General features: G+C 34.3%; 1 protein-coding gene across 1 annotated transcript in view; it reads left to right on the plus strand.

Moving 5' to 3' along the window:
• LOC148619122 (uncharacterized) overlaps positions 1–24,139 on the plus strand; it is a 54,451-nt gene that overhangs the window by 10,567 nt on the left and 19,745 nt on the right. Inside the window, exons 3-11 of the mRNA XM_088578686.1 lie at positions 4,621–6,066; positions 6,385–8,885; positions 9,219–9,449; positions 14,711–14,871; positions 15,981–16,148; positions 16,742–16,984; positions 17,259–17,368; positions 17,546–17,707; positions 22,697–22,783. Coding sequence (XP_088434812.1) covers positions 4,621–6,066; positions 6,385–8,885; positions 9,219–9,449; positions 14,711–14,871; positions 15,981–16,148; positions 16,742–16,984; positions 17,259–17,368; positions 17,546–17,707; positions 22,697–22,783 — 5,109 coding nt within the window. The remainder of the gene's footprint in view (positions 1–4,620; positions 6,067–6,384; positions 8,886–9,218; positions 9,450–14,710; positions 14,872–15,980; positions 16,149–16,741; positions 16,985–17,258; positions 17,369–17,545; positions 17,708–22,696; positions 22,784–24,139) is intronic.

Raw genomic sequence — 24,139 nt, forward strand, 5'->3', positions numbered from 1 at the left:
TATAACCGAATAAAAAAGTGACAGCAACCGTCAAACTGTCATATACAAATATCGATTTCTTTGAAATAATGCACAAGGAGTGACATTGACAAACATGCCTCAGTTGAATTGTAAAGAGGGTATATGATTCAAAGCTGCATATAGACCGAGGTATAATTCTCTTCACAAAGCCTACTATGAGAGATTATTTACAACTGAAATAAACTGGCTTATATTGTAATCATTAGAGCAAATAATTCCAGTATTATACATAGGTTATATATTTTGAATGATACTGTATTATAAACAATTCATAGATATTCTATTTCATCTTTTAAAAGATGGAATGGTGCTTTTTGCTACGATGAGAATGCAGTACAGATATGATCTACGGTTCTTCCTGAAATTAAACCCGATTCTATCCAAATAATTTTATAGAATTCGGAATCCTAATTAGCACTTGATGTGTCCGTGTGTCATTTTTTTTCCAAAACTGACAAGTTACACAACTTCATTATAAAAACACCTTTGCGATGCAGAATGTATTTTTGTAATTTAATTTTTATGACGATTTGAATTACTTTATGAAAATGTCTTTATAGTGTATCTTAAAAGTTACATTCTAAAGTGAAAAAAAAATTGTTAAATTAAGAATTATACAGTTTGTATACATTATTTTGATTTATTTTGATGACAAGATTTTTTTCGTTTATTTTTACCAATTTAAAAAAAATATTGTTATATTGTTAATTGTGAAATTCCAACCTAAAAATAAAATAATTTTCTCGAGCAAATACAGTTTTAGTCATTTATCAATCATGATTAATCTTAAATCTTTCATTTTAATGTAGTGTAACAGTAATCAAAGGAACCAAGGTTATAGCGGTAATCAAATGAATGTAATCCAGGGACAAATACCGGACATGGAAAACAGACATACACAACAAAGAACATAAAGTAACTAAAATCATACATACAAAGTAACAAAAGCAAATGAGCAACTCGGACTCCACTAAAAACTGGGAGCATGGACCAGGTGCATCGGTAGCGTAAACGTCTTCTGCTTTTCTAGAAACACCCGCCGAGTTGCTCATAAAAAGTCAAGTCCGGGGTAGACGAAAGAGGAAAGGAAAACTATATTGAACAAAACAGTTGAACACGTTGAACAAATCAGTTTTCATGGCGCAGATGGATACACCGTAGCGATCCACGAGTTCATGATAACGACCATAAAACTTCTGTAGTGATGACTTCAATTTTGCAGCAACATAACCTTGTTCCAGAAGGCTATTTGTTAGAATACTAGCGCGATACAAAAAGTCTGCGTAGTTTTGGCAAGCTCTGGCATAACGTATGAGCTGTGATATGAACACTCCATACGCAAGTGCTGAAGGGATGTTGCCACAGATGAAAGGAAAGTTGACAATTCTGAATGAAAAGTCATCACGTTTGTCGTATAGTTTGGTCAATAGTTTACCTTTACCACCGATTTCTAAGTGTAGGTCAAGATATGAGGCTGCCTTCACACTGTCTGTAGTATAATTTATCTCAAGTTCTTTGGGGAAGATGCGATGTATCAAATAGTAGATAGAGGGCAAAATTTATTCAGAATTGTCAACTTTCCTTTCATTTGTGGCGACATCCCTTCAGTACCTGCGTATGGAATTTTCATATTACAACTCATAAGTTATGGGAGAGCTTGCCATAACTACAAAGACTTTTTGTATCCCGATAGGCGTCTTACAATTAGGCTTCTGGAAAAGGGTTATGCTGCTAGCATGATTGAAGTCATATACAGAAGTTTTATGGTCGTCATCATGAACTCGTGGATCGTTACGGTGTATCCAACTGCACCATGAAAACAGATTTGTTCAACGTGTCATAGTCATCTACCCTGGACTTAATTTTTTATGAGCATCTCGGCGGGTGTATCTAGACAACCGATGCACCTGGTCCGTGCTCCTAGTTTTTTAGTGGAGTCCGAGTTACTCATATACTTTTGTTACTTTTTATGTATTATTAGTTACTCTATGTTTGTTGGGGTTTAACGTCCGAGCAGCAATATTTCAGCTATATTCAGACAATGAACATGAAATGAATGATTAAATGAACATGAAATGAAAAAAAAAAGGATGGGTCACAAGGATAATAGGGTCGACAAATTTTGATTGCCACTGGAAAAAGGGGGATGGGTAAGGTCGGGCAATTTAGCCTCCTGTGGCGGAGCGCAAAGGTTCCTACTCCTATCGAATACCACAGCAGGGTTCTTTAACGTGCGAGGAACGTGGCATCTTTCCCAACACGGTGCACCACTATGGTTTGCGGTCAGGTTTTCCGTATTATAGTCTGACAACCCCAGCATGCAACACGCCAGGGGTACCCCATTCCACCACCTGGGGCACACATCCCAGTTGCTCTGTGGGCAGAGCGCCTAGCCTCCGGCTAGGTTTCTGAGCACTATTTAGTCGCCTTTTACGACAAGCTTAGCGCTGCTGCAGGCCTATTCTTTTAACACCCGGACCTGCACGGGGCATTTTGTGTTTGTCTGTTTTCCATGTCTGGTCTTTGTCCCTGGATTACATTCTTTTGATTAACCTAGAATCTTGATTACTTATTCCTCTTAATTTTGTACTTGATATATCTGAAACAAGTAAAGCTCACTTATGTTTCTATTTAGAATATTACATTGGAACAAAGCACTTCATAATTTATATCAATTATTACCGTGGTGAAAATGTAACGTGACAAATATGAATACGTTCTAATTAATAAGAAAATAACTTCATAGAATATTAAAATTCTAATTACTTTATCTTGGAGGTTCTAGTATGCTAATCTTGCCTTCAAGGCTAACTTTGTATCTGATCTGATCCAATGGAAGGATAGCTTTTTTGTCTCAGTTTCTGCTGTATAGATAACGTATTATCTTTAAGTAATCCTAGTTTCTGGAATTGTATACATCGCATCTACATAAAACAACTTGAGATTAAAGGACACTACTGACACTTTGAGGTCGCTGTCATTTCTTGGTATACACTTAGAGATCGATGGTAAAGGTAAACTCGTGACAAAACAATACGACTAAAACAATGATTTATCAACTTTCCTTCCATCTGTGGCAACATACCTTCAGCACCTGCGTATGGAGTTTTCACATCTCAACTCATAGGAATAAATTTCAATATATGAATGTATGTTGGAGTCATTGCCCTTTTTCGACTGTATTCATTTATGTCGATGGGCAATATTAATTTTAAGGATGCTGCTGTCCATATTCAGCCACAACCCTTTGAAATCTTTATCAAATAGAGCAGCGAACGTCCTTAAATATTTTACTGTAAGTGTACGTTTTTAATGCTTAGAATTCATAAGGTAGTATATAAATCCATTATACGCGAGATCATGATATTAACTGAGTGAATTGAAACAGGAGTTGATGGTGAGGTGTCGTTGGGTGAGGAATAATGAATTCAGAAGAGAGATGGATTAATTTTTTTCTGGAATCTCAAACATATTATGTTTGTATTAAAAAATAATAAACCCATTTAAGGTAATCAATGGGTGTATATACGTTTTATAACGGCCAAGGTTTATGGAAGAGAACCGAGCGCATTATCTAGAAATTGCATAAAACCATAACCATAAAAATGATTTGAATATACTGTAAAATCTGTCTAATCGAACCCAAAAAGTCTGAAAATCCGTCTACACCAGACAGTTTTAAAGTCCTTTGATATCAGTTTAACTGTATTTTGAACCTTGGTAAACCACACACCTATTAACCCGGAATAATAAAAGAAAGATATCCTGTTTAGCAAGTTTTTCACTATAATTAACAAACCCTAGCCACACACATTTCATAACTAACAACTGAAGAAGTGCTAAAAACCATTGAAGGGTTATAAAAGATTATACGTCGCTTCGTACATAATAAAAGTAATCATATACTTTTTATGTGGCTAGAATAGTTATGCCCGTGCAGGTCTGGGTGTCAAAAGAATAGGCCTGCAGCAGCGCTAAGCTTGTCGTAAAAGGCGACTAAATAGTGCTCCGAACCTTAGCCGGGGGTTATGGCGCTCTCCCACAAAGCAACTGGGTTGTGTGCCCCTAGGTGGTGGAATGGGGTACCCCTGGCGTGTTATATGCTTGGGTTGTCAGGCTATAATACGGAAAACCTGATCGCAAACCATAGTGGTGCACCGTGTTGGGAAAAATGCTACGTTCCTCGCACGTTAAAGAACCCTACTGTTGTATTCTCCCGGAGTAGGAACCATAGGTCTCCGCCACAGGAAGCTAAATTGCCCGACCCTACCCATCTCTCCCAATTTCCAGTGGTAATCAAAATTTGTCGACCCCATTGTCCTTGTGTCCCATCCCTTTTTCATTTCATCATCATTTCATGTTCATCTAATCATCAATTTCATGTTCATCGTCTGAATATAGTGATATATTGCTGTTCGGACGTTAAACCCCAACAAACAATAGAATAGTTATGTTTATGTATTTTACAGCTTGATATACCAGTGTTAATTATTTAACCCACTATGTACTTTTGTGTAAGTCTGAAGTTGTAAACACATCATTCTTTACGACTTATCATTACAAACAAAAACAACACAGCCAGTTAACTATATTTTGCAGGTTACAAATCCAGTGAATACGCTAATAAATGGGTCAGCATTATTGTCAGCTTCACTTCAGAGAGGAAGTGGAGCCGTTGTTGAATGGATCATTAATGATAGCACGGAAGTTACGTATAGTAATTGCAATGGTAGCATCGATACTATAGAAACAGTAATGTCCTTTCCATCCGCGAAGACATATCAAGTGACCCTACTTATTGTGAATAGTTTTGGGGATAAATTATCAGGAAATATTGATGTTCACGCCTGGATGCCAGTAAAAGGCTTCTCAATTACAGCACCAAATGTGGTTGGTGTCAACGAAAATATCACCTACACAATTAAATTAGATAGCGATGCAAGACTTCCGATGGGAAATATTTCCTATAATGTATCTTATGGAGACGGAAAAAGCAAATCTAACGCTCATATTTCTAATCCTAACTTACTTATTACAACAGGGTTAGCATTTAAGCATGTATACACTCAACAAGGAAACTATGACGTAGTTGTACATATATATACGGAACTAAGTTACCAAACGCTGAACTACACGTGCAACATTTGGAATCCAATTTTATTGCCGTCAGCAAATGAATTCGTAGAAGTGTTCAAGAATACTTTATTTGATTTCAAATATACATCTGCTACACCGTTCCATTATTACATTGCATATGGTGATGGAACTACGAAGAATAGTTCACATGACATAGTAACCGCAAATAATCCGCTGGATATAAGTGAATGGAATAAAGCATTTAATAAATCAGGAGTTTATGACATACTTTTTGAGGCTTGGAATGACTTTTATGTCAGTATATGTAACTACACTGTCAAGGTACAAAATCCTATCCCTCCGTTAATATTAACACCAAAGGAAGAAGATCCCTTACTAAAATTTCCGGCTACTACTGACCTGAATATTACCCTATCAATGGCCAATACAGATGACCTTCTACCGACAAACATGAGTTGTTTCTTTTGTTTTGATACCACTAATTGTTCCAATATAATTGATGTTGACTTTACAACTAATGGTTCTATAGTTTTACATCATGCATATTCAGAGAATGGAACAAAGAACATAACTGCTCATTGTTTTAATAATATTAGCAGTAGTGTTACACAGACACGTATTGAAATATTGCCGAAGATTCAGGGCTTTGCAATGTCTAACGGTTTTAAGTTTGACTTGAAACCAGGGGATTCAATTACAGCTGCATTCACTTATTTGAAAGGTGTTGAATTGTCCGTTAGAGCAAAAATTATGTCTAATTCAAACATAGTTGTAAACGGAATGGTAAATGAGGGCGATAAAACTGGGTCAGTGACTTTTGACGATACAAATATAGGATCTTTAAGTTATGGAACATACAAGGTGATACTGGAACTTTTAAGTACTTCTGGAGAAATGCGTGAGATTGTCATAGCCTTATTTTATGAAGAACCAATAACAAACCTTATTGTAAGTACAAGAAAATGTAATAATTACAACTTAAGTGTAAGTTACAAATATGAAAAAAAGAAAACTACGCTTATTCAACTCTTGTAAATTAAAAAAATTAAGTCTTCGGACTAAATTAAATTTAAAATGTCTAATTATATTCCTGACATTGACTTTAAAGAGTATTATTTTAGTTGTGGTTATTAGAATAATGATATGAAGAAAGCATATATTCAAAGGTTTGCTTTTTGAGACAAAAAGACACATTTTCTTGCTGTTATTATAGTATCCTTTAATACGATCGATCATTGAATTTTACTTTGTCATTCACTCTTGTAGGTAAGACCAAAGGAGTTCTTACTCCTCCAGATGAAAAATACAGAGTTTGATGTATCTAAAAACACTGGAAGTAACGAAGAAACAGAAATAATAATCAAAGGCACGGAGTCTGTTTTGGTCCTCTGCCAAGACCAAGTGCCTCAATACTCTGTGGAATATTCTTACGGTGAAGCCATAAATTACACCGTCAGTGCAATTTCTAGAAACTCTGTTTCGGGTACATCATCAGAACACTATTTCATAAGTGTAATGAAACGAGTTAGAGGCTTTGAAATAGAGGTACTGGAGAACCCTATAGATTCTTATACGTATGCTAGTATACGGATAACACTTGATAGGGAGGATAGGCTTCCAATGCACGATCTGACTTTATATTTAGACTTCGGGGATGACTCAAATACAGGTTCAATTAACTTTGACTATGCTTCTATTCAAAAAGCTCTGAGTCCTAGTGGATATCTTATTAACCATACGTATACAAAACAGGGTAATATCACAATAGAGGGTTTTATGGAGTCGGTTTTGAACAGACTCAGCCTCACAACATACGTTTGGGTTTGGGACAACTTGACCTATGTTACATTGGATTCAGCATCCAGCGCCAGAGTAGGAGACGTTATCGATTTTAACTTTGAAAAAGCAACAAAAAGTGGGTTCAAGTATAATATAAGTTATGGCGATGGGCATTTTAATGGAAGCATCCAAGTCCCAGACATACTCTACAAAGACTATTATCCACAAACGTTTCATCATTCTTATGACGAACCTGATGTCTATGAAGTATTTATAAACATATGGAACTCGTGGTATAGTAAGACACAATATTATCTCATAATTATTCAACATCCAATTGTTGATTTTCACCTAAACCCACAAGCGCCCATTCAGTATCCAATTCCCGACGGCCAAGTTCTTTTCAGCATTAATATGACAAATAATCACCCGGACCCAACAAATGTAACGTGTCAGTTTATCTTTGAGAATGCAATCGTACACATGAATATCTCTGTAGATATAACCTTTACTCGTCCATACATATGGACTCACAATTACACAACAAACGGGACAAAAGATGTTCAAGTTAACTGTTCCAACATCGTCAGCAACGTAATATTGACCACTCAGATTGATATAATGTCTGTTGAGTTGGAAGACTTTACTTTTATTTACCAACATGTCGTTCCTATGAATATAACTTTGGAGGAAAATGATGGACAAGAAAAGGTTGATTTTCCGGCAGCTGATGTACCTGTTAAGGTTGAATTCCGAGTGGAGTTATTTAAATGCGTTCGATTTCCTCCTGAAGTATCATTTACCTGGGATTTTGGTGATAATTCGCAATCAGAGGTTAATAACCGTAATATAATCACCCATGTTTATAAAGACAGGCGTAAATATAATTGGTCGATCATAATATCGAACAACACAAATGTTGCCAATAAATTTTTTGAAATAAAACTAGGTGCCGTGGATTTTAATGTAAGTACGTTTTTGGGTGGAGTATTGTATACAAAGTTCGATTTTAGTATGACTGGATTGAATGGTACATATGAACTTTACCCATTTAACAATAATACTAATAAACCTAAATCGGAAACAGATAAAACCGAAATAGTGCATCTTTATAACATATATGACTATGGAAAGTTTAGACCAAAAATTGTTGCTAGTTGCGAAAATTTTACAGAGATTTTATATTTTGACAAACCAATAGTTGTTGACTATAATACATCGGTGATGGAAGTTAGTATGCCTAGTAGTGTGAAAATGCCGGAACCGGGAGATGTCAATGTTACGGCTTCCCTGAAAAGTACTACTATCCCACTTCCATTTATGCAATGCACATATGATATGCAGGACTTTATTAACTACACTGTTGTTAACATAACACAAAATATAACTGCGGACAACCCGATTATTTTCAATTTTGAATATCTCACTTTGGGTGAACATGATGTAACAGTAAATTGTTCGAACAAATATGATAACATTTTAAGGAAAAGTGTCATAGAAGTAACTAACAAGTGCTTTACGATTGATGGCATTTTCGACCGTCAGTATGCTAGACCTACTAATCCAATGAAAGCTTATACGACAGAAAATTTCGATCTGACGAACCGCATGGGTGTACATTGCAGTAACGAGACCATAGTATTCAACTGGAGCGTATACAATGTGGATTCTAATGGCAAAAAAATTAAGAAAATGAAAAATGACGACAACAATGGCAACCGAGGGTCGTATAGATTCTCAAAAGGCAAATTTCCAGAAGGACTTTATGAAGTGTTTCTTAACGTTTCATTAGCTTCAACCTGGATTCCAGAAAGAACCTACATAGAATTCGTAAGGGCTGACCCCAAGGCTTTTATTGAAGGTGGATTTGAACGAACAATCAAACATTCGAATAAATTCGTACTATTAGACGCTCTAACGTCATCATATGACGTTGCCTACGGTTATGGTTACAATCAGAACCTTACTTTTAGTTGGAACTGTATCAAGTAATTATTAATACACGTCTTAATATAGCAACAAAACATACTAATATCATCTTAAATCATTTTGTCAGCCAAGCTTTCACAAAAATCTCACCTTCTTATATTTCTTCATCACTGTTGGGTAAATAGCCTACATCATATCATAATAAAGATGTGAAAATTTACAGAAAAAAGATACACCAAACTTGTACAACTAAGTTGATTTATGTTAGCTTTAAGATCTTATTTTCCTCTGGGTTAAAGTATTATTAATAGCAAACTAAACTTTTTATCGGTTGCTGTGCAATGAACAGTTAGTATGTCTTTTGTTTATGTTTTTCTTTTAATGTCATCTAGAACTCAAGCAAATGATTTGGAAAAACTTGCTGACATGTACACAGAAGGTAACTATGGAAAGACAAAATGTGATATTCTTGAAACATCTCGTGGGTTTGCAAACCTGACGTTTGACGGTACAATTGACTTAGGGTACATTGTGACTGCGAATGTTACGTTGGACAATGTGTATGCATCTTATACACAGCTGTTGTTGACAGTCAGCGGCAACGGACCAGACGTTTACATTAGGTATGATAAATGTGTATATCATATTGTTTAAGAATAACTCCTTATTACAGTATATATTGTTCTAAATTCAGTGGTATATACAAATGCTTCAATTCGTTTGGAAAGGGTCCGTCTGTTTATTTATATATTTAAGCTTAGTCTTGCTGCAATATTTCTATCATTATTTTTATATTGGGATAAATAAGACTTATTTGTAAGATAGCCCATTCGTTATCCCAAATTCGTTACTACGATATTATTTTATCATCATATCGAATATAGTTTTCGTTTTTGCGATTGATTACATCGTTATTGCGATTTATTATATCATTAATGTGGTTTAATATATTATTCGTTATCTCGATATAATTTTACTAATTCTACTGTTATTTCGATAAAGTTATTTCGTTTTCCCCAACTTAGAATGATTCAAAATTGAAAACTAACGGTGAAAATATAATAAATGATAAATCAAAAAAGGAAAAAAAGACACGTTGATAAGTTTAAAAAATTTCATTCTTTTATTATAATTACATTGAAAACGTTGGTAGTATACAGTTTGGTGAAATGAAAAACTGGAAAATACAACAAATTTTATGCGTTGCATTTTCATAGTATTCATGTCATAACATTAAAAAAAAAGTGCTTTTTTAACTCGTTATTTGTTAAATGCAGGAATCCATTCACAATTCTAATTGATTTAACAAAGTTTATCAAGGAAGGCGTGTTTCAATTTACTGGTGGTTTAGAAAGTGTCAGGAAGATCACAATCCCAAGTCAGTCACTGTCGATGTTACGTATGATTCAAGTATTTGTTTCAAGTATTTAATCTCCCAACAAAAATACTACTGCTTAATTTATATTCATATCGTACGATCATATAAATCAAAACCGACACCGATGGTGATATAAAAGACTGCATGAATTTTACAATTTTACAATTAAACTGCCATGATTATGGTTCTGTGTTTTTTCTTTATCTTTGATGATAATCTGCCAGTATTACGGAGCTAAAGTTGTCACCTTTTTTACTTTTTCCTTATTCAACATTCAAATACAAAAATTGGAAGTTATCATAGAGAACATCTCATGTGTTTTTCACAAAACAAAATATTTTTAAGTTCTAACAAATCTTCAAGTATCTTTTGAGGAAGGACTGTAACAGGGGTTCGTGAGGGACCAAGGGCTCATTTTAACATTCATTTCCTTTTTCAACACTCATTTCCTTACTCGCCATTTTAAGTAGCACAGAGTTATTAATTGTCGCAATCAGCTCGGAAGGGATCAGAGATTTCATTTCAATATGCATTTCCTTTTTTCGCCATTTTAGGTCGCAGAGAATTGGAAATGGTCACAATCGACTCGGGAGGGGTCAGAGATCTCATTTCAACATGCATTTCTTCATTCGCCATTTTAGCTCGCACAGAGTTCGAAATGGTTGCAATCGACTCGGAAGTGGTCAGAGATCTTATTCAAATATTCATTTCTTTTTTCGCCATTACAGGTAATTTCATTTTCTTTATTTATTGAGTTTAGCGAGTCAACCGTGCACCACTTTACTCATTAACTGACGAGGGTCTTCAGGTACATTCGTATGTCCCATTTACGAATCAATTTGTTACAATGGGGTCAAGTTGTTGTCACACATTTGGTTTTTGAGTTAAATGCAAAATATATGCCCTATCCTGCAAAATATGCTTAAAATGACACGTTTTAAACTTCTTTGGTGTTTATATTTCAGTATCACATTTTCTATGTTTTTAAAGTTATTTTGAAGACTTGTTGCGATTTGAATTTTCTTCCAATTTTCAATAATGGTAAATTGTCTCAAATTTGGAATCAAGTCTTCAAAATACCATATTTGAAACAAGCTTTCGTTCATTCAACGACCTAAGGTAATGAATATTCCATGTCCATTTAGTTAAAAATTGCCATCGTTCCCTCTTCAAAACGTACACATGTGTAGAGAAAATTCAAACTTTCAGCATATAAACATCGTAAAAAATGGGAATTATGATTAAAAAATCTATTTACTTATTATATCGGCTCAATAAGGCGCCAAAAAGCTGACATTTGTTGTATATTCAGTGTTGTCTTTTGAATAAAATAAAAATAAATAAATAAAACAGATATATAAAGCACTTATGCTAGACAATGATTTTAAAACAGACATATTTTCATTTAAATGCTGAAACGTCAGTGTGTACTGTTTTTATGTGCTTTAATCATTTGTTCATATTGGAGAACATTTTAGCGAGGTAGTGCTACTTTTTCTTCGCTAAACTTGTTTAAAATTAGTTTAAATAATCAAGGGAACCAAGATTCTAGCGGATATCAAAGGAATGTTAACCACGGACAAAGACCAGATAAGGAAAACAGACACATACAACAGAGAACATAAAATAACCAAAATAATACATGCAAAGTAACAAAAGTAAATTAGCAACTCGGACTCTAAAACTGGGAGCATGGACCAGGTTCATCGGTAGGGTAAGTAAGCGTCCTCTGCTTTCCTAGAAACATCCGCCGAGTTCCTCATAAAAGTCAAGGTCAAGTCCAGGATATGCGGCCAATGTTTTCATGGTGCAGATAAATACACCGTAATGATCCACGAGTTCATGATGACTACATGAAACTTCTGTTGTGATAACCCCTGCTCCAAAAGCTTAAGTGTAAGAAGTCTAGCGCGATACATATCTGCGTAGTTACGGCAAACTCTGGCATAACGTATGATTTGCGATATGAAAAATCCATACGCAATACGCAAGTGCTGAAGGGATGTTGCAAAAGACGAATGAAAAATTGACAATAGGGAATGAATAGTCATTTCGTTTGTCGTATAGTTTGGTCACCAGTTTTCAAAACTATACGAAAAATTAGATTATTTGAAAACTTTGAAAGCAAACCCACTATAAAATAAAGCGTTAAATTTCAGATTAAAGCATTGCCAGTTACACCTGAAATTAAAGAAAAAAATGAAATAAGAAAAGTTCAACATTTTCAGTTTAGGTCAGAATTGTCATCTAAAAGAGAGAATGTGCTCCTAAATAAGCAGATATTTTGAAAGCATTAATATCTAAAATTAGTATGCCCAAAAAGTCTTTTTTTTTACCAGGTTTATGAGACAAAACACTGTATTTTCGTCATATTTGAAAAATTGTGTTGTTGGTAAGGGTAACAATTTTCACCTTAGTGGACATGGAATATTTCTTTGCTTCATTTTAGAATGATACCAAATTTGAGACGCTTTGGCTGAGAAAAAGACACTTGTAGGGTCAAATTTATGCCACTTTTTATCAGAAAAAATGAAAGACCCAGTTTTTTGCAAGTTTTCATAAATTCTGACTATGAAAAATGGCACAAGTCATCAAAGAACCCCAAAAGTATCAATTATGACGGTACGAAACAGAAAATACCAAATAAGCCGTTTTTTATTGAAGTATAAATACTCTAGGTGTTTGAGAAATTAAAAAATATGTTAATTTATGGGGTAGGGGTAGAGTTTTTTTTCATTTAACTACAAACCCTAACTGTTGCCGCAAGTTGTTTAGTACAATTGGAAAGCTGTGATATTTGTCTTTTTGATGATATATAAATATGACAACTTACTTCGTTTCGTAGAAAGTAAAAAATACAAAAATGTTTTAGTTTATTTTTTGGCGACAATATGATTCATAACTGGGAGGTATAAGAATACAGGAAAATAATATTTTGAATGATGAGCGGGGGTTGGGGGTTGTACGAGGGTTATCTTAGCCAACATACTATAGTATATCAATATTCAAGTTACATTATTAACGACCATCAACAAGACTTATAGAGATGGATGTTTGGACTATTTTACTGGATACACTGATCCCAAATAAATCATGTTACCCATTTATGTTTCATAACTCATTTTGCAACATCTCCATTCTTTGACTCATAGATTTATAAAGAGAGATAAGTTTTGAACACCGGGAAGAGACGGAGAGCTCGAGATGTTAGACTTGTAATTTTAGAAATTAATAATGTAGACGGATATCAAGACAAACACTTGTTAAGTGAAGGACCAAATCCAAGACGAACAAAAAGAAAAAAAACAGGATGACTAAATGGACGGATACTAAGAATAACATATATGAATTGTTGTATATTATAAAACATTAAGTATTTCATTGTGCTGTGTTATATATGTTGGGTCAATCGTTATCTAAATTCTGAATGATCTAAATGTGAGTATTGTTATGCTGCTAATTGAGCATTTTGCTTCAAACTGAGATCTGTTTTATATGGGTTGGGGTAGAATTGATAATTATGTTGAAAATGTTTAGTTGAAAACTATTTTTCTTTGGTTTCATGTTGTAGAATTTTGAAATATATTTATCGAAACGTCTTTGTGTTAAAATGCGTTGTATAATTGATGAGATTTTTAAGAAAAAATGCAAAAATCCTTCATTGAACCCTTTTTAATAAATTTTGACAAATTGCAATGAGTCCTCGAAATGACTCCAAAAGTATTAATTGTGAAACTATCAAAAAGAAAAAAACTAATAAGCCGTACTTTTAATCAAGCATAAGTATTTCCAGAGGTTATGTCATGGAACAAACATATTGTTAAATTGTGACTATAACTAAATAAACTGAGTGACTGCAACCTCTTGATAACAATAAAAAGATTAGATATTAAGCTACCTGATGATAATCAAAAATGTTATTCGAATAATTTTATTTGTAATATGACAAATTCGTTGGATTCGATCAATTCGATTAACCAGATAGTGTATGATTGCAGACTTTAACCAAAACAGTGACAAATTGATTGGTTAATGGGACTTACTAATGTACTTGAATACCATCGTGTGTTGATGAGTAGGGTAGTGCATGGTTGACTTTCCAAGCCAAATGACAACATACCCAGAAAGGAAATGACATAATATGTTGGAAAAAATGAATGATGAAATGAGTTACCTGGCCCCTCACGAGTCGATTGTGACCATTCCCATTATTCTACGATCTAAAGCGGAGAACAAGGAAATAAATGTTGAAAAAGAAAATGAATATTAAAATGAGCCCTTGGTCCCTCTCGAACCTCCGTCAGTCCTTCCTCAAAAGATGATTAATGATTTGTTAGATCTTATTTGCGATATAAAAAAACCTATGAGGTGTTCCCTATGATTATTTCCAATTTTGTATTCAAATGTTGAAAAAGGGAAAAGGAGAATGGAGATAACTTGAGCTCCGTCATTATTTTAAACATGAACATAAGCAAAATAACCTGAATACTATTTATTTTACCTCAGGTGTATGCGATTGAATTGTGATGTAAAGTACGCAGTCAAAGTCAAATCTATATGGGATGTTGTCTGTACGGACTGCGTTGGAATAGCATCATATCACTGGTCCTTAAAGAAATGGAGTGGGACGTTATGGGAAACTGAACCGATTATAAATACTACTACAGGTCGTATATATTCTCAGAATTCTTTTTAGTTCAGCTTGATCTAATGTGAATTCTTGTTGAAAGTGTAATGACTAAGAATTTTTGTGTGTGCCTTTTTTTTTTATCTAATTTCAATCGGTATTAAACTTTTTATATGGTTATCAAGATATAACAAGAATGGACATGGTGAATATGAAAAACATCAGGATGAAAAATGTCACTTCAAAGCCTCCCATTGGTCTTCAAATGCCATGGCCATACTACTCAAAGATATTACTTTGCGTCCAGCATAATATGTCCTCATCATCTGTCCGCGTTGTCCGTTATAATCTGTCCTCGTCATCTGTCTGCGTTTTCGTTGTCCGTTATAATCTGTCCTCGTCAGCTGTCTGCGTTGTCGTCGCTAACTTACAAAAACTCCCTTCTACTACTGCTTAGGATGGAACTTAATTACAGACATATTAAATTTGGTCATACGTTTATTTTTGTATCTGCTGTACAGTTAAGCATATTTCGGGTATCTTTTTTATAATTAAAAAAATCAATTGCACTGAACAAGCGTTAAACTAAGGGGTAAATATACAGTTTTTATTTTTAAAAAGTTATCCGGTTTTAAAGCTATTTAAAGTCTTAAATCACAGATGAAAGATAAAATTTTCAAGGCTTTACGGAATTATTGGTCGTGAAAGTCCGATTACTTTTCACCCAATCTGGACAAGAAATGATAGAAAAGCTTTTAATGTATAATTAATAAGATCAGTACAAATGAAACGAAATCCTTGGACAGGACAATACGAGAACACCAAAGTTACCACAAGCAGAAAAATTATACAAGTCGTAACCATGGTAACAACACCAAGGAATCACAAGAACAACACTTACCACAATAAAAAGACGGGAATAAACTCAGGTTCTGAGGTGTGAGCGGTTCCCGCTTCTTGCAACACATTCGTTGTCCTTTTGGTTCTCGTATCTACAACTAACTGTAAAAGGTTTAAAATCATCAGAAGGAATTCTTTTATTTGTACACTGATTTCATCAATTATATTTTACTAAACTTTAAACGAATTTGCGAGTTGCGATCAGTTCACGTAGAATTATTCTAATTTATAGTGAATTGAAACTTCCAGGTGTGCTGAAAACTTCTCTAGACATTTTAGAAGATTCATTAGAGGAAGGAAATCGATATAGAATTGAGGTTACAGTTACGGATTCAAATGGAGTAGGGGAAGCCAAATGGGAGGTGAAGACAAACTACCTACCTTATGGCGGCGTGTGTAAAGCAACAAATAAATCTGGTTCGTATTATAGAACGGTTCAAAAAGAGATGAGAATAGTCATTCATATTTTTATATGTACCATTACCTATAACATCAGCAAATTTCTGTCGTTACATTACAGAAATAGTACTGTCTGAATATAAAACAAATGATCAGCGCTGGTCTTCCTCGCGAGAACGATTTATCAAATACGCAATGCAGACTACTAAATACAAAAAACACCAATCTTGTATTTGCTGCACATGTTTCAATTAGTAACCACTCATTGGCAATATTAGTTTCAGTGATATACCACTCATCGGCAGTTAGTTTCAGTAAGTTGCCAGTCATCGGCAGAATTAATTTTAGTGAGTTACTAGTTATCGGCACTATAAACCCCAAGTACATTTGAAGAGCGCGACCCAAAAACATACCACTTACAAGAAAGAAAATATCGAAATAGGAGGCATAATCCAATACCGAGAATAACTACAATTTGCAATACAAGGAATGAAGTCTCAGTGTTTCAGGAGTTTGGAGACTGAAGATTTCTAAAAATCTCGGTAGGTACTAAATTGAAAAAATAAAGATCAGTGTGTATGACTAGATTACGATCTGTTATATCTTTATAGTTGTTGGTAGACCACCGTCTGCTGACCAAATCGTACAGGAAGATGTCATTTCTGGTTTTGCGTTTTCAACACGGTTTGCAGTGTATTGTTTTAATTGGAAAGACGAAGGGGAGAGGCAAACAAAGAATGAGTTATTAGACAATAAATTTGATAAACCTCTAATGTATGAATATGTTATAAAACAATCATATAAAGGAGATCTTTTAACTGAACAAAGCACAGAGACAACGCTGTATAAAGGAGGTAAACGCATTGATTTGTATTATGACTTTTAGACACTACGTTTCTAAATTAAGTAGTACATTTAGCAGAAGTAAGGCACGCATTTTTTTTCTTAAAAAATCACATTATAATGTTTTGCTTGTTCTATATATTAACTGTAAAGAACGATTGCGACCAGAGACTTTTATTAAGAAGATGAGTATCCCTTAGCTTATATACATATATTTTTAAATAACAAAAATTTACGTATAGGCAACAAAATTGATTAAAGTCACAATAATTGTCTGGCTTGCAGGTGAGAGTACGGCAACGGAACTGAGACTACCAGCTAGTAGTGAAATCGAATTGTTTGTTAAAGTCATTGACAGATTTGGAGATTATACCACTCAAAGTTGGAAATTAAATGTAAGTAAGGCATTTGATTGCAGCTTTATTTACGATATGAGAAATAAAAATAGGTGCCATGAGAGGTAGGTGAAAAGAACTGAAGATGCATTTACCTTTTAATATGCATCATATCTGTTTATTCGTCCAGATTTAGGTGTGCATAGGTCATGTATATTTACATTTATTTTCATTTAGATTAGCGTGAATGACTCTTTGGAGCCGAGGGACATTGAAAGAGCCCAGAGTCTCTTTGAAGTCTATGACTTAAGCAGAAATGTTACTAAATCTGGTGGCAATAATGTTGGAGTTTTACAAATGATATCGTCAACTGCCAGCATGTATAATAACCTTACACTTGTAAGTACATCGTTTTATTTACTATTTTACCCTGCGTAAGCTATTTCAAATTTATTCGTATATTTTCACTTTAAACATAAAACACAATACTTACGTAAAATTATTGTTAAAGAGTAATCAAGGGAACCAAGGTTATAGCGGTAATCAAAAGAATGTAATCCAGGGACAAAGACCAAACTTGGAAAACAGACAAATACAACAAAGAACATAAAGTAACTAAAATCATACATACAAAGTAACAAAAGCAAATGAGCCACTCCACTAAAAACTGGGAGCATGGCCCAGGTGCATCGGTAGGGTAAGCGTCCTCTGCTTTTCTAGAAACGCCCGCCGAGTTGCTCATAAAAAGTCAAGTCCAGGGTAGACGAAAGAGGAAAGGAAAACTATGACACGTTGAACAAATCAGTTTTCAAGGTGCAGATGGATACACCGTAACGATTCACGAGTTCATGATGACTACCATAAAACTTCTATAGTGATGACTTCAATCTTGTAGCAACATAACATTGTTTTAGAAGCCTATTTGTTAGAATTCTAGCGCGATACAAAAAGTTGGCGTGGTTTCGGCAAGCTCTGGCATACCGTATGAGTCATATGAAAACTCCATACGCAGGTGCTGAAGGGATGTTGCCACAAATGAAAGGAAATATGACAATTCTGAATGAAAAGTTATCACGTTTGTGGTAAAGTTTGGTCAATAGTTTTTCTTTACCATCGATTTCTAAGTGTAGGTCAAGATATGAGGCTGACGTCACTGTGTCTGTAGTATCCTCTATCTAAGTTCTTTGGGGTAGATGCGATGTATCAAATCCCCGAAATTAGGATTGTTTAAAGATAATACGTCGCCTATATAGCGGAAACTGAGATTAAAGGATCTAGCTAAACGGTATTCTTTCTTTCCGATCAGATCAGCTACAAAGTCAGCCTCGTAAGAATGAAGGAATAGGTCAGCAATAGAGGAGCACGATTTGTTCCTATTGGAATGGCGACTGTTTGTTGAAAAACGCGTTCACCACACTGGACGAATATATTGTCGATTAAAAATTCCGGCATTTTGTAAACATCTTCTTCTGTATATTTGGAATATGATTTGGAATTATTTCTTACAAAGTATGAGAAATCTCTACCAAGAACTATCTTATTTGAAATAAAATAGTACGATACTTACATCATCCTCGTAAATACTAAAAGGAATCTCCCGACATTAAAAATTATGCAGATATTTTAAATATAATTTGATGAAAGATATGCATATTGGGTATTTTCGTAGTGCGAGTTGATAAACGCGACCCGTCTGAAAAATGACTTTCAATAGTTAAGTATTGTTGTTCAAAATTTAAGGGCACAATTTGAAATTATGGTATTCAAAGGATGCAAACAATAACACACTCAAGAAAACATAAACGAATATCATATATAATTAACGTACTCCGATGAAACAAGTAAATGTCATTTAGATCGGTGCCAGAAAGTAACCGGCTGTGTTCACTACCGTATTCATAAAATATGAAATAATACAATACAAGGTTTTATTAAATTTCGTATGTCTGACACACCCGTAGTTTGTGTTACCGATAACTTTGATATTTGTACTCCGGCCATTGTTGACAGAATTAGAACATTTGTAGCGCAGTTTTATAGCCTGCTCTTCTGACGATTCTAGCGTAGCTGGTTCTTGTATAGCTCTCTCTTGTAGAAAGTTCTCGTACAGCCAAGGCTACAGACAGTTATCGTAGAGCTGGCTCTGTGAGAACAATTCTTGTTAAGCTGGCTCTATTTGAACTTTGGCGTAGAGATAATCATCCTGGATTTGTAGTGATTTTAGAATAGAAATGATAGCGTTAAATTAGTTTAGTTTATTTACGGTTATAAAAGTTAAAAGTTAACTTCAAATTCGATTGTGCTCTTAAATAATTTTTTTCCAAATACTAGTAGATTTCTGTCAAATACTATAATTAATAAAAAAAAAAAGAGAAAAGACTATATTTACAAACTTTCAGTCATAAAAGATACTAAAGAGTAATCAAGGAAACACGATTCGAGCGGTAATCAGAAATCAAAAGAAGATATTGCGACGCTAAAGACCAGACAGGAAAAATAGACATACACAACAAAGAACATTAAATAGCCAAAAAATAGCATGAACAAAGAAACAAAAGTACATAAGCAACCCATCTAAAACTGGGAGCATGGATAAGGTGTATGGGGATGGTAAGTGGTCTCTTCTTTTCGAGAAGCACTTTCCGAGTTGTTCATACAATGTCTTACCCGGGGTAAATGAAAGAGGAAAGAATAGACTGAGAGTAGCTATATTTCTTTTTTTCTTATTTGTTTTCTGCATAATGGTAATTTTACATATTTACATCTTGTACGTAGTAGAATTTTGATTATTTTACAGTTTAAGCTCTTATTATTGCTTATGTCAAAATACTGATACATGAACTAAAAACAGTGAATATTAACATTTTCTTCGCGCATTTAGGCTTTCAAACAAATTTAGAGTTATCTCACTAGCAAAAATAACAAAGTAGGTGTCCAAATGCATTCATTTTATAGCTTATTATTTAATGTTGAGGTTTCCGAAGAAAATAAGTATCGGCAGTCATACAAGAAATATCACTTTTTCTAAGTAAATTTTATATGTAAAAGATTTTTAGGCTAATTTTACACTCATTCGGATATGAAACACTGCCCATGCTCATGTTAGTTTAATTTTGTAATCTTGTAATTTATATTTTATTGTTTATTTCAATTCTTGAATATCAATCGTCGAATTGCAGAATTCAAATTACCGGTCAAATCACACACACACACACACACACACGACTACATAACGCTCCACGAGTTCATGATGACAACTATGAAACTTCTGTAGTGATGACCTCAATCTTAAAGCAACATAAGCGTAATTGTAAGCAGTCTAGCGCGGTTCAAAAATTCCATGTAGTTTTGGCAAGCTTTTGCATAACATATAAGTTGTGGTATGAAAACTCCATACGCAGGTGCTAAGTGGATGCTGCCACAGATGAAAGGAATGATCAATACCGAATGAAAAGTCATTGCGTTTGTAGTATAGTTTGATCATGAATTTCCCTTTTCAATTTATTGCTTAGTGTAGGTCAAAATATGAGGTTTTCTGTGGCATCTTTTAATCACATGATATTTTGGGTAGATACAATGTATAAAATCCCCGAATCTAGTATTGCTAAAAGGCAATACGTCATCTATATAGTGAAAGCTGAGATCAAACGGATCTGGATAAATGATGTTTCTCTTTTTGGATCAAATCAGCCATTAAGTGTGCTTTATTTTGAGATATACAAGAACTACATGAATAGACGGCTCTTGATCTAACAGTCCTCGCAGAGTTGATTCTCTACAGTCCTATCGGACATGGTTATCGGTTAACAATTTACATACAGCTGGCTCTCCTGATAGTTCGAGCAGAGCCGGTTCTTCTGACAGTTCTGCTAGAATTGTCAGAATGGGTGGCTCTAGAGCTGCTCTGTGACACATTTAGAGCTCTTCTGACAGTTTGGTCATCTGTAATATTGCTATTACAAATTTTTACACCTCGGTCTAGAACAGTGCTGAACCCCACCCCTTTATGTAAAATAGAGCAATACACCAGAACAGTGTTCATACCTTTGAGTATTTTACATTCTGTAAAGCAGAGCCTGTACACCGTGATACGTAGTATAGGGGTTAAAGGTCTAAGGAGATTACAGTGACACTTGTTTGGTTTCTAATCAATGATTTAATGTGCTTACATGTTTCTTTTAATACAGAGACAACTACAGACTTAACATGGAACTCATTTGAAATGACAGATACAACGGAAAAAGTTAAAGGGAAAGACCACCTTTGCATTAAGTTGGGCTCTAATGATAAATCATACCCATGTAAACAAAAATAAATAACCTTTAATGCAAAATGTGCTTTTATAAAATGCTCTAGGCTATGCGAAGTTCGAAATCCTTGGAATATAAGGGGATAGCCATCTTGCAGAACTCTCCTATCTGAAGGAAGATCATAGCCAGATTTTATTGATTTTTACCGATAGCTTCCGATTGGCTCGTGGCGTCACTAAGTCGGTTTGGTACTGATACAAGTATTGCAAATAATATGTAAACATAGACTATTCCATAAATATTTCTACGATTATGTTTATCTAATCACCAAAACACGACGACTTGTCAAGCTTACGATTGCACGAATGATAAAAGAGAAATGTTCTAAAAGTTTTTTTTACCAGCAACACGAACATTCTTCAAGTAGCCATACGATTTTCCTTACAAATACTAGTCATCTGACTGCAAATCCCGTTGTTCGTCGATGATGCCTGACATTTGCTTATACATGTTGTGTCTCAATCTCTTCTTCTATTTATTTTTGGTTGAAATTATAGGGGAAAAGTCCCAAATTTGCGATTTCTATGGACATCGTAATCATTTACCTATTTACTTTCACTTTACTAACCGACTTCGTGACGTCAAAGTTCAACCGGTCATGGTGGTGCCCACAGGCGCGGGAAATTCAAATTTCCTAATTATAAATCTCGATTTATTAATTAAGAAAAGGAAATTAATTTGTTTCAATTTAATTTTTATGAATATTTAACAGATTACTTTCGATATTTATAACGTTCACAACAACATGGTCTTTCCCTTTAATTGTTATTTGTTATATATAGAAGTTCCAAGTGACCTTAAAATATTTTAAACGAATCTCAAATTATTCGTAACTCGTAACTCAGACATTTTTAGATGATCATTTTTAATTTGAAAAATAATACAATGTATTCCGTACAGTCTTACATGGACGTCAACTTTCTTCAATGGTATTTCTTGTGAGTTCCAAGCAAAGCACGTATTTGTAAGTGGAAAGATAAGATTAATTTAAAATGTAGCAAGATATAAAAAAAAAACACTGAATACATCAGATACATATAATTTACAGGCGTTAAAATCCTGATTTTTTTCCTTTTAGGGAAATCAAACCATTGCGGTAAGCAGCGATCAAAGTTCTGTTTCAGAAGAAGAAAGTGGTGAAGAATTGAAGCTTTTAGTACAGAAGGTACTTGTTTGTGTCTGGACGACTACTTTTTAGCTCACCTGACCAAAGACCATGTGAGCTATTGCCATCACTTGGCGTCCGTCGTCGTCGTCGTTAACAATTATACAAAACTATTCTCCTCTGAAACTACTTGACTGATTAGTACTAAACTTGGTACAAACATTTCTTTGGGTATCCTGCATAGAACTGATGTGGGGATTTTTGATTCGTCGAAAAACATGGCCGCCGTTACTAAAATAGAACATAGGGGTCAGACAGTAGTTTTTCACATATATCTCCAAAACCGTTACGTTTAGCTTAATTCTGACTGGGTAAAAGTGTTTAGCATGATGAGATCTATCTCTTGTCAAATTTTAGTTTCAATCCGTTAAACCATGTTGGAGTTATTGCCCTTTTTCAACGATTTTTGCTATTTTTAATGTTATTTCTTTCAAACATATTCTCCTCTGACACTACTTAACCAATTGAAACCAAACTTAGTATAAATGTTCCTTGGGTTATTCTGCATAGAACTGATGTGGGGATTTTTGTTTCGTTGAAAACATGGCCGCCGTTACTGAAAATAGAACATAGTGGTCAGACAGTACTTTTTCACATATATCTCCAAAACCGTTAGGTTTAGCTTAAATATGACATGGGTAAAAGTATTTAGCATGATGAGATCTATAATTGTTTTTTTTTGGTTTTAAACTGTTGAGTCATGTTGGAGATATTGCCCTTTTTCACCGATTTTTGCTATTTTTAATGTTATTTCTTTAAAAAATCTTCTCCTCTGACATTATTTGATTAATTGGAACCAAACTTCGTACGAATGTTCCTTGGTGTATCCTGCATAGAACTGATGTGGGGATTTTTGATTCGTCGAAAAACATGGCCACCGTTACTAAAAATAGAATATAGAGGTAAGACAGTGGTTTTTCGCATATATCTCAAAAACCGTTAGGTTTAGCCAAATTCTTTCAATAGCTGAAATGATCCTTACTATTGGACTACACAGGGAAAAAGTTGTCAGATGACTCCTTGTATGAGTTATTGCCCTTGAAAGGGGAAAAATGACCTTTTTATCAATATCTTGAAAACTGTGATAGATTTTAAAAAAAACTTTCAATTGTTGAAATGATCCTTATGATAAGCCCTGCCAAAGACTTCTTGAGTCAAAATTGTTGGACAACTTCTTGTTGAATTTATTGCCTTTGGAAGACAAAATTTAAGCAGGTGGGCGATTCAGGCTCCTGGGAGCCTCTTGTTACTCGTGGAATGATCTTACCTTAATAAAATTAATATAAAATAATGTTTAGTATGAAACGATCCACGAATGAATTACAGATGTATTTCGTCAATAACTACCTTTTTTAT

This window comes from Perna viridis, chromosome 4 (genome assembly GCF_037379345.1).
Source record: "Perna viridis isolate PV_CMFRI_1.1 ecotype Kerala chromosome 4, ASM3737934v1, whole genome shotgun sequence".
NCBI classification, from domain to species: domain Eukaryota; kingdom Metazoa; phylum Mollusca; class Bivalvia; order Mytilida; family Mytilidae; genus Perna; species Perna viridis.